This window comes from Falco rusticolus, chromosome 4 (genome assembly GCF_015220075.1).
Source record: "Falco rusticolus isolate bFalRus1 chromosome 4, bFalRus1.pri, whole genome shotgun sequence".
In the NCBI taxonomy this organism is placed as follows: Eukaryota; Metazoa; Chordata; class Aves; order Falconiformes; family Falconidae; genus Falco; species Falco rusticolus.
The window spans coordinates 1,017,966-1,031,932 of record NC_051190.1 but is presented as its reverse complement, the minus strand read 5'-3'; the positions used below and the strand labels follow the sequence as shown (position 1 = coordinate 1,031,932).

The 13,967-nt window shown below is 42.0% G+C and overlaps 1 protein-coding gene across 11 annotated transcripts in view; it reads left to right on the top strand.

The window, feature by feature from the left end:
• The window catches only part of DCAF1 (DDB1 and CUL4 associated factor 1), a 53,961-nt gene that overhangs the window by 16,984 nt on the left and 23,010 nt on the right, over positions 1-13,967 (top strand). For all 11 annotated transcript variants that reach the window (XR_005103559.1, XR_005103565.1, XR_005103561.1 and 8 more), the window contains exons 8-16: positions 209-310; positions 1,448-1,606; positions 4,094-4,273; positions 5,156-5,365; positions 6,561-6,730; positions 8,508-8,632; positions 9,720-10,980; positions 11,904-12,102; positions 12,809-12,891. Coding sequence is in view for 4 of the 11 variants with exons in the window: in XM_037382711.1 (XP_037238608.1) it covers positions 209-310; positions 1,448-1,606; positions 4,094-4,273; positions 5,156-5,365; positions 6,561-6,730; positions 8,508-8,632; positions 9,720-10,980; positions 11,904-12,102; positions 12,809-12,891 (2,489 nt within the window). In the remaining 7 variants the exon portion in view is untranslated. The remainder of the gene's footprint in view (positions 1-208; positions 311-1,447; positions 1,607-4,093; positions 4,274-5,155; positions 5,366-6,560; positions 6,731-8,507; positions 8,633-9,719; positions 10,981-11,903; positions 12,103-12,808; positions 12,892-13,967) is intronic.

The window sequence follows — 13,967 nt, the reverse complement described above, 5'->3', positions numbered from 1 at the left end:
GTCATGCACCTTGCTGCAGTCAGCAGATGCATTACAAGAGGTCTGTTAACCTTTATTGCTTCCTATGGATGGAGCTGGTTATCACTGACCTCTCATAACAGGTATCTGCTAATAGGGGAAAACTGGGGGTTTGAGAGAGTAAAAACCAAAACAGACCTTGTATTTTCTGTGAAACATTCAGCTAGTCTTCCATTTCTATTTTTCGCAGCTACTACCCATCTTTATGCAACTGGGATCAAGGGAGCTAATGATGTACTACATCGATTTGAAGCGAACCAACGATGTGCTGCTCACTTTTGAAGCCCTTAAGGTAAATTACTTTCATGATGCATGAAACATACCATAAACATTGTAAAATCATTGAATATGTCGCTGCATGTGTCGAAGGCAAATGCTTACCTTCTTTTGGCTCACGTATCTTGCAGCATTCCCTGGGATTGGAATTGGCTTTCACTCAACTTGAATACGTTGCAGTTTTGTTTTTATAACTCTTAGTTACATAAAATAAGAAAAAGGGGGGAGGGGATAAAAAGATCTTAATCATATAGGAAGTACATAAGAAAAATCCCTTTTTCTGTCAAATGCTTGTTCTCCTGCTGCCCTTAGATGGCATTCCTGGGTTGTTCTGCTACCTGTCATCTCGAGGGACATTTGTGAGGGGTGAGAAGCGTAAGCATCTTACTCTCAGAAGCCCCAGCATGGCATTTCTGAGCTGAATGTTTGAAATATAGTAGTTTTGCGTGAGTAGTCTTAAGGTTACCTTGCCAAGGTACAAAACCACAGGAAATTACCTTATTGAAGCCAAACCTGCAGTGCAGCAGCAGAAGTTACATTTTTATGTGCGTGTATTCGCTCTTTCACAGTAACTTCTCTGCCTCTGATCTTCCAGTGTTACTTTCCGTTTCATTTTCATTTGTCTGAGTGTTTATTTCCATAGAGCAGTGTGTTCCTACAAAAGGTGTAGGTTACCTCAGTTGGTACTTAAGGTTCTTCTTGAGGTGTTGGCAATATAGAGTGTAGCAAACTTCAGTGCAGCTGCAGACTTCCATTTTAATAATAGCCTTTAAACTTCATCTTGTAAAATTCTTTTTGACAGCAATATGGCATATACAAAGTGTGAATGCAAATTTAAGTATTTCTTGTTGATAATAGAAAGTGAATTAACATGAAAAGAATAGGAAGACTTAAGGCGGTCTGTTGGATAAATTCTGAGTTGCTCTGCTTTTCTTGTATTTCTTTTGCAAGATGTGTAAAACAAAGTGCTAGTGCCTTTTTTTGCTTTTGTCCTTGGGATAAATACTGCATTCTGGGAGTTGGAAATAAAGTGGACAAGTTAGGGGAGCACTTGAGGATTTTTTTTTCTGCCATCTGTTTTTCTGCGGGTTAGGGGATGGATTTGATGATAGTTTGAAGAATTCCAGTCTAATCTGCTTTTATCCTTCCTTAGCATTTGGCATCATTGCTGCTGCACAACAAGTTTGCAACGGAGTTTGTTGCTCATGGAGGAGTGCAAAAGTTGCTGGAGATTCCTCGTCCTTCCATGGCAGCAACAGGGGTCTCCATGTGCTTATATTATTTGTCCTACAATCAAGATGCCATGGAGAGGGTAAGAAGCATTCTTTTACTGTAACTGCAGTGATTCCCATAATTTCTTAAGTGTTTCTGCTTGTGTTCAAACAGTCAATAAACACCTCCTAAACTGAAAAGCAAGTTTACATAGAAGACTGGTATGTGCAGAGGCAATAGGAAGTATATGAATACTGGTGTATTTGAGTGTTTTGGTTCAAGGGTGCGAATTTTAGTTCCTAGGGAGTTAACTGAAGACCTCTGTCTTGTTAGCATTGTCTCAATACTTCCATCATCCTTTTCATCCTGTTATTCCGTCGTTCCCTCAAAAAAATGTCTTTCCTTTCCCACCCATTCCAATGGACTGCTATACCTGAGCTTGTTTTTTCTGTGCACAGGCCCAGTGTGGATAGCTTCAGTGGTACTCAGCACCTCAGCCAGATTCCAGACAGCAGAGAAACTTCTGTGGTGGTGTTAGAGTGCAGCAGAAGACCAATGCAGTTCTGGACTGCATTGTTTGGAAAATCAAATTAAATGATGCTAAGGGTTCTTTGTGGCCTGAGTTTACAAATGTTAAAACAGCTGGTAATGAAGGCAGAGTTCCTCACCTCATATTTTAGCATAGAATATTTTTTTTTAAAAGAAATCCTCCTCCTCTCAAGTAGTGTTTTTCCAGCAAGCATTTCTTCAGGCTGGTTGATATGGCAGTCCACTCTTTCAGTTTCCCGGGCACTTCAAACAGTGTTCCTATATTTTTTTTTTTTTTTTTTGTTTTGTTTACTGGAAGCAAGCACTTGTGTGCTGAGCCAGATGTACAAACTGATTTAGTTTACTCTAAAATTGCTACTGTGCCAAGAAAAAAAAAAGATGAACTTTCAGCTTTGTCCTGGTTTGGGCTGGGATGGAGTTAGCTTTCTTTTTAGTAGCATTAGTACTGGCATATGGGAGCATCCTGCTCTTTAGATTCGTTCAAAGCAACTGCAGTGCTGTAGCCTTAAGCCTTCTAATTCTACTCTGCTTTGAATGATGGCTTTTGACTCCTGGCTTGTCCCTGGCATTGTCTAGTAGGAGTTTAATTTTAACTTTGAAGTAGTTTAACTAGTAACTGTACATATCTGCTTATTCTTTCCTAGTTTTTGATGCTGTCTGAATGTGTATTGTGATTTAACATGCTTAACCACTCCTAAGCATGTAGAGGCTGGACTGGTAGTAGTTGTTTAAGGCTGTATCCATGTGGATTCTGTAGGCATTTGTATGAGCGAGTTCAAAAACCTTTTGATAATCATGGCTGAACAGGACTGTCTGTGCCTTGTATTACCTCTCTTATGAGGTCAAGGAAGGTGAAGCTAGGAATAAAATTTCTTCCATTTCTTTTTGCCAGTTGTGTCAGAAAGACCAACCCTGGCTGCATATGATCTGCTTTGGTGTTTCTCTGAACTCTCTACGCTCCCTTTTCCCCTTCTGTCTTTGCTTTTCCCCCTTCCTTCGGCTTTTTTGCTTTTCCCCCTAATTCCACTTGCTGCTTGCATGGTTGTCCAAAAGGAAATCCAAAAGCTGTGGCAGGGTGCTGCATGAGGATTCCTTCTGCTTGACATCCTCAGGCCGTGTTGTAAAACCATGCAGCTGTTTTACAGTGACATTGTCTCATCTGCCAGATGTTATCCTCAGTATCTACAAATTCCAGGTAGAGCATGTTTCAAGGGGCAGTCCCTTGTCACTTAGTCTATGCCAAGCCTCAGGTCTTGGGGTGGAAGCAAGGCTGGAGCTGGTAGCACTGTATTCTCAGCGTGCCTGACACCAGCAGAGAAGAGATGAAAAAAATCTGCTGACTTAGCATATAGTTGGTGCCAGTGCTTCAGCTCTCTATGCTGTTCCTCTTGGTGCTGACCCTGGCAGAGGGTTCAAGTTCCTTATTGTTAGAAGTTAACAAATACATGCAAAAGTGCAGTTTTGAGCACATGGTCTGTACGTCTCAGAGGCAGGGTTTGAGAAAAGAAAAAGACAAGCTCAGTTTTCTTATTTCCAGATAAAGTCAAACTTCAGATTTGCATTTGATGGTCCCTACAATCCCCCTAGACTTCAGTGCTCCCAGTTTGCTAGAACTTCAACATAGTGTATGATACTGCTACACTGAGAAGAATTTTTGTTTTTTTTCCAGTGGTAACTTCTGTTCCTTCTGTGCCTCTAGCATAGCATTCTTTGGATACCTTGAAGTGGTGTGGAGAAGGACTCTCTGGAATTATACTACACTAAGACTGCTGTATTTATTGTGTTTACGTCTGGGAATGGGCCGGTTGCTAGTCCTACATTGCTGCATCATAGCCTTTATTAGCCTACAGGGGCTTTCTTTCACTGTTCTGGAAATGGCACTTTTTTTTTTCATGTCTCAGATGTCATGGGTCAAACTGGGAGTAACCGATATTTGTCCTTTGTCTGTTGCCCCTCAAGGAACCCTCATTCTCCTTGGACAAACTCTCTTCAGTAATTTGTCTGAAGTCCTTCTCAAGAATGTTCTTTTGCTTTCTAGGTGTGCATGCACCCCCATAATGTGCTTTCAGATGTCGTAAACTACACATTATGGCTAATGGAGTGCTCCCATGCCTCAGGCTGCTGCCATGCAACCATGTTCTTCTCCATTTGCTTCTCCTTCCGTGCTGTCCTGGAGCTCTTTGACAGGCATGATGGCCTTCGCCGTCTGGTTAACTTGGTAAGGCTTGTAGTTTTATGTGGTGAACAGGGTTTTAGTGTCAGGTTTTGCACCCTTTATAGTGCAACTGTGGAGAATTCTATTCTTTTGTTTGATTTCTGCTCTGGGTTTTTTCCCTCCTCTGTCTCTTGGGAACTAAGAGGTGGGGTGAGTTTTCTAAGCAATGTACATGTGGATCCCTTTATCTTTATTATTTTTCTTATTGTTAAGATTATTACGCAGAGACTTGCTACCCTTTGCGAGCTTTGTGGTGCAACTCCTGGGTTAAGCAGTACTTAAACAGTGGTGGCTTAGTGGTAGTTCAGATGTTTCTCTCCATTCCACATACATGTGTAATATTGTCATGCACCCTTTTGGGTGCAGATAATTCCAGCCTTGTTCCAGGAGGGGTACAACTGTGTGTGTGCTGTGGTAACCACAGAACCTTATGAGCACAAATTATACTGTTAATGTACAAAAGCTGGTATGTCTGCATGGTATTGCTGTGCAGTCCTAATAGTTTGGGTTATATCTGACTCGGGGACATCAGCGCTGCAGGGTGTAAGCATCCTTCGTGTTGTGTAATATAATGCCTAATAGTATTAGGCAATACGCTGCCTCCAGATCAACGCTCTAACTTGTGGATTTCTTTCTTCATAGATAGGGAAGGGGGGGAGTGGTTCTTTTTAGACTTACTATTTATCCATGCAGACAGCCTTTTCTGTTCACACAGTTTTTGTCATCTCTCAGCGTGCTTGTATGTCTTGTGCTTGTATGTCTTGTGTAGCAAAGCAAGTTTGAGTTTAGTGCAAGTGCAGCTGTGAATTGTAGGTGCTTTTTTTCCTGAAAAGTGAGCTAATGAAACTTTTTTTCCCTTTTCCCTGACCCAACCTCTTTCTGAAGATAAGCACTCTTGAGATCTTAAACCTGGAAGACCAAGGAGCCCTCTTGAGTGATGATGAGATCTTTGCCAGTCGCCAGACTGGGAAACACACCTGCATGGCCTTGCGTAGATACTTTGAGGCTCACCTTGCTATCAAACTTGAACAGGTGAAGCAGTCACTCCAGCGCACTGAAGGTGGCATTCTGGTCCATCCGCAACCCCCCTACAAGGTGAGTAGTGTGTTGCAAGCTTTTAACATTGTTGTTGCATTTTTCAAGCGAATCCAAGCTGCAGGAATATGTGGATGTTCTTTGAAGCCAGTGAGTGGAATAACTAGGCAGTGTGCAATGTATAGAAATAGGGTTGGTTTTTATTTGTACTTTTTTCTTGTCTTGTGGAATGACACTGCAGTAGAAAAATACAGAAGAGCCTTTGAGGTTCAACTGAACTACATTAGATTGAGGTTCCTACTCATCTACTGTGGTTCCCTTTCCATCTCGCAAAAACTGAAGTTAAAGGCAGGTTATTTTTGATACTTGTGGGTGTTTCTATGCTTTTTAATCTCTGAAAGGACAAAATCTGTGTGTACAGAAAAGGGCATAATGCCAAAAAACTTGGAAATAAGTTTGATAATGACAACTGAAATGTGCCTTTTGGAAGCTATTGTTTTTAGGAATGATCTGGGAGATTCTTGTGTTGGCCATGATTTTTTTTTCCTACTTTCTCCCTGCAAAGTAATTATTTTTTTTTAATTTGTATTTTTAAACAAACCAAACCAAAATACTTGAATTTTATGGCTGCTTGTTTTAAGGGAGCACGTTCACCTGTGGTTTCTGGTTTATTTTATGATGGTTTTCTAGAAGAGCTGAAAAAAGGAAACATAAGGGGTTTTTTTTGCTTCTGCAAAAATCACTTATTTTCAGTAGCTAAAGAAATGTGTATAAGCTGTTGCCTTGTGTAATTAAAAAAAACACAACCATTTATTGAAAGGCAAGCTTGTAAGGAATTTACTTTTTCTTCAGTGTATTTTGTAGTCAGAACTTAGAGACTGTAACTGAATAATTTTTGCAGCCTTTTTAAAATATTTTAGCAGAAACTTATTTTGGATGATGGTCTAGTGACTACTTAGATTAGTAGCTTTAAAGCAGCATAGAAATTTAATTTAATGTAACTTTTCTTCTTCTTAAATTGGCCTAACCCCTTCTAGGACTGCAAAGAAACTTAAAAGATATTTTTCTTAAGGTTGTTATTGTATATTACAGTCACAATTGCTGTATTTTTTTGTGGCTGGGGAGTAAAACAAAAAGAAATTACTTAATCTTTGTGGATGCGGTTTTCAGTTAAATCCCAACAGTGGAGGATGTGATGTGCAAGTTTGTAACCCTTGTGAACTTTTTCTATTGCTTCCAACTCACTTCCCTGCAGGCCTGTTCGTATACTCATGAGCAGATTGTAGAGATGATGGAGTTCCTGATTGAGTATGGCCCAGCACAGCTCTACTGGGAGCCAGCAGAGGTTTTTCTCAAATTGTCTTGCGTCCAGCTCATGCTTCAGCTCATTTCAATAGCATGCAACTGGAAGACGTACTACGCAAGGTGAGCTATTTGCTGTAGTACTGTATTTTAGTGCAGTAAGCTGTGACTCTTGGGCAGCACACTACATTTCTAGATTTTCTACCTCTCTGATAGCATTTCAAACAGGCATGTACTGGTTAGTGCTGTTAGGGCCTGTGCTGTGGCTGCACAGTGCTTTTGAAAGTTAACACTGTGGAAAGCAGGACTAAAGTTTTGAGGTAGAAGGATGGATGTAATGAGACTTCTGAAGATGTAAAATGCCTCAGGCCTTTGGTTTCTGAGAAATCAGCATTATAGTACAGCTTAATCACAATTCTGTGCCACTTTCTGTCTCAGAATTTGTTTACCTTTTTGTCAGAGATAGGCTAGAAAACCTTCAAGCAGAGGGTGAAATCAAAACATACCTTAATCCTGGAAGGAGGTGGAATGTCTGTTTGGGTGCTGACAAGGAGAGGAGGACATGACATGGTGTATGACTTTATTGATTTGTTGGTAGTAGAGTTTACTGAGCAGATAAAACTCTGCAAAGGAGTTGTGTGAATATGCAACAAGCTAGCATTTGAGAGAGGACAAATGCTGAGGACTGTTACTCTGCATTGCTCAGGCTCATGTGCCTAGACTACACCACTAGCTGTTAAATTCAACCTGCTGGTAGAGGGACTCACCTTATGATGCCTCTTTTTAAGTTTCTGCCTTGTCTTGGCTGCAGACAAGCTGTGGAGGTACCGTGATACTCTGTTAGCTTTCTGTGGCACCTTTTCCCCCCACCTCCCTACCCCAAAAAAATCTGCAGCACCCTTACTCTTACAAAAGAAAGGGAACTGCCACCAGGCTCTGATAGGTATTCCATTAGGATCCTGTCCCCAGTGCAAAAGGAGGATGGGTGCAAAGTTCCAGCCTCTGTTTATCCTAATAACCATCTGCTCACCAGAGTGCAGCTGTAGTCCTCTCTAGAGATATGTTCACTGGTGAGTCACTGTCTGCTATAACTAGTTGTCATCAGCAGTATTATCGTCACCAGGACTCCCACCTTATTTCTGCTTTCTACAAAAGCTCCTTGCCTAACTGAACTTGAAAGCCTTTGAAATCTGTTTTTGCTTCTGCAATCCCCTGCCTCCCTCCCCCTCTCTCGGGTTTCACTCTGAGTAGTTTCTGTTCTCCTGTTTCTTAGTATCTACAGCTGTTTCCTAATTGCTACCTGGATTAACTCCTACTTTTCCATACAGGCTTGCAAGCATTTCCCCTTTTCTTGCATTGGTCTGCTCTCCCACCTCCTACTTAACAGCCCTTATCACCTTCCCCACACCTGTGTATCTCTTATACTGGTGCCTGTTGATGCCTTTTTCCCTATCACAGTTGTCTGTTTTACTGCTAAACAGTTTCCCTTCACTTCAGAAAATCTTCCTGTTTGACCAGTGACAGAGTATTTTATGCAGCAGTGTTTCCCAACTAGGATGTAGAGTTAGATTAGATTTGGAAGCTCAATTTAGAATGCTTTTCTGGATGTCTTAACATTCTTATTTTTATAAATACAGAATTGCAGTGCTTTTAGAAGCCTGTGGGCCATGTGGGATTAATGTTGACAAACTGCAGGCAGTGCTGTGCATGTGAGCACTGCCTTCTGCGGAGACCAGCCCTTTGAGTGGAACATTGTAAAATCAAAAGGGACCATAGAGTACATCAGATTTGACTGATTTACTCCTATTTTTTGGAGTAAAATTGATTGAATGCTATTTTATGTTATTGAGACAACTCTGTATGTACACCTCCAAGAAGTCCTTCTGTTGTTGTCTTCCAGGAATGACACAGTACGCTATGCTTTGGATGTACTAGCCATCCTGACTGTGGTTCCTAAAATCCAGTTGCAGCTGGCAGAACCTGTGGATGTGTTAGATGAAGCTGGATCTACTGTTTCCACTGTGGGTAAGCTGAATATGGTCCTGATGACTTACACGCTTCTCAGTTGTCTTCTGCTACATGGTTTTTAGCTGGCTGTTTCTCACCTACAGTGAGACAAGGGTTAAAATAATTAATGTATTTAGAGTTACTGTCAAGGTTGCAAATAAAGGGGAAGGTAGACCATGGTTAAAATTGTGTTGTGATTAGCACTGTGGTTGGATTACCAATTTGAAGGCATGGTCTTTGACTTGCACTTGTTTTCAAGAGCTCATTAAATACAGATGGAGGCAAATCTCCTTTTGTAATGGGACTATTAGGTTCCCTCAGCTTCCCAGAAATTTAGGTCTCATGGGGATATGGCGTTTGAGAATACAGGAGAGGAACAATTATTGTTGTTTGAGTTATGCTCTAACTGGCTACCTGCAGATTCAATATGCAAATGATTGAGATGGCCTGGATCAGATCTAAGACTTGTACGTTAACTGGAGCCTGACACTTAAAGAAAATAAAAATAAAAGATTGGTAGAGTACCAGTGGTAGGCACAAAACCTTTCTTGAGACAGACATCAATTCTTTCTTGAGTGAATGTTTTGATCTTCTGAAGCAGACATGAAATTAACAGGAATTGTGTCTGAGGAGGGAAAAAAAAAAAACCCCAAAGTTTCACTTTTTTTCCTGAATCCTTTTGGAAGCTGTGATATGATTTATTTTTTTCCCTTCATAACATGGGTTCTTTCCTTCTTCTCTGTTTCCATTTTTTTAGTATTTATACAAGAGAGTTGCTTTCTGCAGTAAGAATCAGAGGCATGTCTGTGCATCTTTGTCTGTGCCAGATAATCTCCGATCTTGCATTCCTGGGCCATGCCTGATCACCATCTCTGAAAGGTTGTTTAACTCCCTAGTTACTGATGGTGAAGCGGAGGAGTATCAGTGTAGGAAAACACTTTGCCAGGGAGGTAGAATGCATCTTAAATTAGCAGAACTGCAGAAATTCCCGGAATGAAGAGAATTACACATTTTTCTCAAATTTGTTGAAGGCTTCCTAACTTGTCTGATGAAGTCATAAGCTACATTTTAGAGAACTAAAGAAACTATTTCTTTCCCTCACTAGGTATTAGTATCATCCTTGGAGTTGCTGAGGGTGAATTTTTCATCCATGATGCTGAGATTCAGAAATCAGCCCTTCAGATCATCATCAATTGTGTATGCGGTCCAGATAATCGAATCTCCAGTATCGGCAAATTCATCTCTGGAACTCCTCGGCGAAAGCTTCCTCAGGTCCCCAAGAGCAGTGAGCACACATTAGCTAAGATGTGGAATGTGGTACAGTCCAACAACGGCATCAAAGTGCTGCTGTCATTGCTGTCTATAAAGATGCCGATCACAGATGCAGATCAGATTCGAGCACTAGCCTGCAAAGCCTTGGTGGGGCTCTCGCGCAGCAGTACTGTCCGGCAGATTATCAGCAAGCTCCCCCTCTTCAGCAGCTGTCAAATTCAGCAGCTGATGAAGGAGCCGGTGCTTCAGGATAAGCGCAGCGAGCATGTGAAGTTCTGCAAATACGCTGCTGAGCTGATAGAGCGTGTCTCGGGGAAGCCGTTGCTGATTGGCACAGATGTCTCTCTGGCTCGGCTGCAGAAAGCAGATGTGGTGGCCCAGTCAAGGATCACGTTTCCTGAGAAGGAGCTGCTGCTCCTGATTCGGAACCATCTCATCTCTAAGGGCTTAGGAGAAACTGCATCTGTCCTTACTAAAGAGGCCGACCTACCCATGACTGCAGCATCTCATTCATCTGCCTTCACCCCTGTTGCGGCTGCTGCCTCTCCTGTGACCCTGCCTCGCACTCCTCGCATAGCTAACGGCATCTCAGCCCGTTTGAGTAGCCACACTTCTGTAGGTTCCACTGCCACCTCTGTCCATGCTCAGGCAAGGCCGTCTGCATCCCAAGGTCCACTTGCCCTTCCAGGCCCTTCTTACGCCAGCAATTCTCCTCTGATTGGCAGGATTAGCTTTGTCAGGGAGAGGCCATCTCCTTGCAACGGCAGAAAAATTAGAGTGTTGCGACAAAAATCGGACCATGGCGCTTACAGCCAGAGCCCAGCTATCAAAAAGCAGCTGGACAGACACCTTCCTTCCCCACCCACGCTGGACAGTATAATCACAGAGTACCTTAGGGAGCAGCATGCCCGCTGCAAGAACCCTGTTGCCACCTGTCCCCCTTTCTCTCTCTTTACTCCCCACCAGTGTCCTGAGCCAAAACAGAGGCGCCAGGCGCCAACTAACTTTACCTCACGGCTGACCCGCAGGGCAGCCTTTCCGAAGTACGGAGGGGTGGATGGTGGCTGCTTTGATAGACACCTTATATTTAGCAGGTAAGGAAGACAAATGTTTCTTGATCCCTCTCAGGATGTACCGTGTGCCAAAAGGCCTTACCTGGATTCAGGCTCTGCAGTCCCACAGGAATGTTCTCGGAGAGAAAAGTGTTTTAATTAAACAATGACCAGTGGGAGAGCCTTGAAAGGCATTTTTGGAAGTTCTGTTTCTCTTGTCCTTAGTAGTGACCCTTGGTACGTAAAGCACGCTTATTTTCAGTGTCATGTTAATTCATTAGCAACATTGACAAATGAAGCTCATAGCTCTTTTTTATCCTTTGGAAGGTAATTGTGTAACACCAGTTTTACACAGGAGTGTAGTGTAGCCATGAGGATAGCTGGCTGACAGATGCAGGACAGCAGAATCCATATTTTGCTCTTGGAGCTGAATCTGCAGCACCAGAAGTTGCTAGCCTTTTTATGTGGCCTTTCTTTGCTGAGGTTAAATGGGAAGATGTGAAGTTTATAAAGATGACACAGATGAGAGCATCTTCACAGTGAAACCAGTATCACCTTGGGAAATTATGGTGACAGGTTATTTGGCTGATGTGCCATGACTTCTTGTGTTGAGTTTCACAACTGTTAGAAAATTTTTTACTATCTGTACTTACCCAGGTGACAGCATTACAGGTTTTCCATCAATCCAACTTTGAAGGCAGCCTGCAAGTGCTTCAACTTAATGATGTGCTGTAACAGAAGTACTTAACAGTGCAAAACAAACCCTGAAGCGTTGCAAACACTGTTGTAACATGCTCACTTGAGCACTAATCTTACAATTGACACTTAGCTTGTCCTAGAAGAAAGCTGTAAGAAAGGTACCTACACGATTTTTTTTAAGGACTGGATTTAGTGTCATCACACAGCACTTCAGTTTTGCTTCTCTCATCTCTTTCGGGTGACCCTTGTATTTCTACCTTTTCTAGGTTCCGTCCAATTTCTGTGTTCAGGGAAGCAAATGAGGATGAGAGTGGCTTTACCTGTTGCGCGTTTTCTGCAAGGGAACGATTTTTAATGCTGGGTACTTGCACTGGGCAGTTGAAACTCTATAATGTGTTCAGTGGACAGGAAGAGGCCAGTTACAACTGCCATAACTCTGCCATCACGCACCTTGAGCCATCCAGGGTAAGTAATCAAAAACCTGTTCTGAGTTCTGGAAGTTTCACAGCCTAAGCCCTGGTATGTTTTGGGCCTGTCTGGGTATGTACATCTAAAATGCACCTACTGGCTGGCCTGCAATGCCTGTCATTAAAGTACTTGTAATAGTTACATACACTCTCTCTATGAGTTCTACAATTTTTATTTTCTTCCCAGGATAATAGAGAATATACACAGTGGCTGTGTGCCTTCATAAGTAATGAATATATATATCTCTACAAGTGGAAAAATGCTTAAACTGACTTTATTTAAGATAAATGTGATATAAAATATCAGAGTTTCTACAACCTCCCTTTGCTAGAGAAAGAAATCTTTAGGGGGATGATTCTCCGAAGAAAGAAAAAGGTAACAGATTTATAAGCAGAATGGCCTGCACTCACAGGGCATCACAATTTAGGCATGGGTTATCCTGATTTTATCTGCTATTAACATCATAGATCATTTCCATTGATATCTGTAACATTATTCTTTGTCTTCCAAGGGCTCTTTATGTTATAGCATTAGATGCCTAGACTTTGTCCCCACGGGAGTAGTTTAGTAAGCACAAAATCTGCTATAGCCCCTAAATTCATCTTGTAAGTGTAAGTTAAAAGTGTATGGATAAGATGATAACCTCTGTTTTCTCTGGTATTCTTTTCCCTTCTTCCCCCTCCACTTTCATCTGGAAATATAGGATGGATCTTTATTGCTGACATCTGCTACGTGGAGCCAACCTCTCTCTGCATTGTGGGGGATGAAGTCTGTCTTTGATATGAAGTAGGTATACTCTGATCCAGCTGTGGGGTATGCTGCAGTTAGAAAAACCATTCAATATAGGCAGAAACCCTAAGAACAAACCATAATACAGCACAGCTCTCACAATGTCTCATGAAAAAAAGAAATGTTCTCCCTTTCCTTATGTTTAGTATCTTCCCTATTTTATTGGGTACAGGTACCTATGCTAAATTCTAACTACCTAAAGTCCTATTTAGTGCAAGATAGATCAGTAAAATCACCGTTGTCCTGAAGACAAAGAAATATGTTTGCATTTTTATTCTCGTGTTTGTAAAGTATCTTTGCAATCTTTCTGTTACACAAAGTAACACAAAGTTACAGATTCTTAGTAGTGTGGTGATATGCATGGTGAAGTTTTCAGACCTGGGTATAAGCTGTTTTTCAAACCTGTATAAAGCTGTTGAAAATTGATTTCAGTATTTACACTTGTTCCTTCCCCTAAAAAATGTGTGGAAGGCTCTTCATTTTTAAAAGGTTTGACTGTTTTCTGCCTTAGTTGTAAGCAGCAGTTTTGGTATGGCCTGTTTTAAGTCAGCTAGAGGGCATTCTTCAGATAAAAAGTTGAACGTGCCTTAGGCCTGCACATGTGTTTGAACATTCATGATGCCATTCATCGCTCACTCCTATTAGTGCAGTTAGGTTTGTGACAGACCCTGTTGATGACAAGTCTTTGCATTTGCTGCCTGTGTTTTTTTCATTGATCTGCTGTAAAGGCTGTGTCTGTAAGAGATGTTTTCCTGCAAATGCCGGTGTGGTATTTGCACCCTCACTATTGTGGGGGCGGCGAGGTGCTGGAACACATTGCCCAGAGCAGCTGTGGGTGCCCCGACCCTGGCAGGGCTCAGGGCCAGGCTGGATGGGGCTGGGAGCGACCTGGGCTGGGGGGAGGGGTCCCTGCCCATGCCAGGGGACCTGGAACTAAGTGATCTTTAAGGTCCCTTCCAGCCCATTTGGTGATTTCAGCATTGTAATATGCCATGGTCAATGGTGAAGGAAATTTTTTTCTACATTTTTAGTTTCACGCGCTGTTGAAACCTCTGCAGAAGGTGTTGGGATAG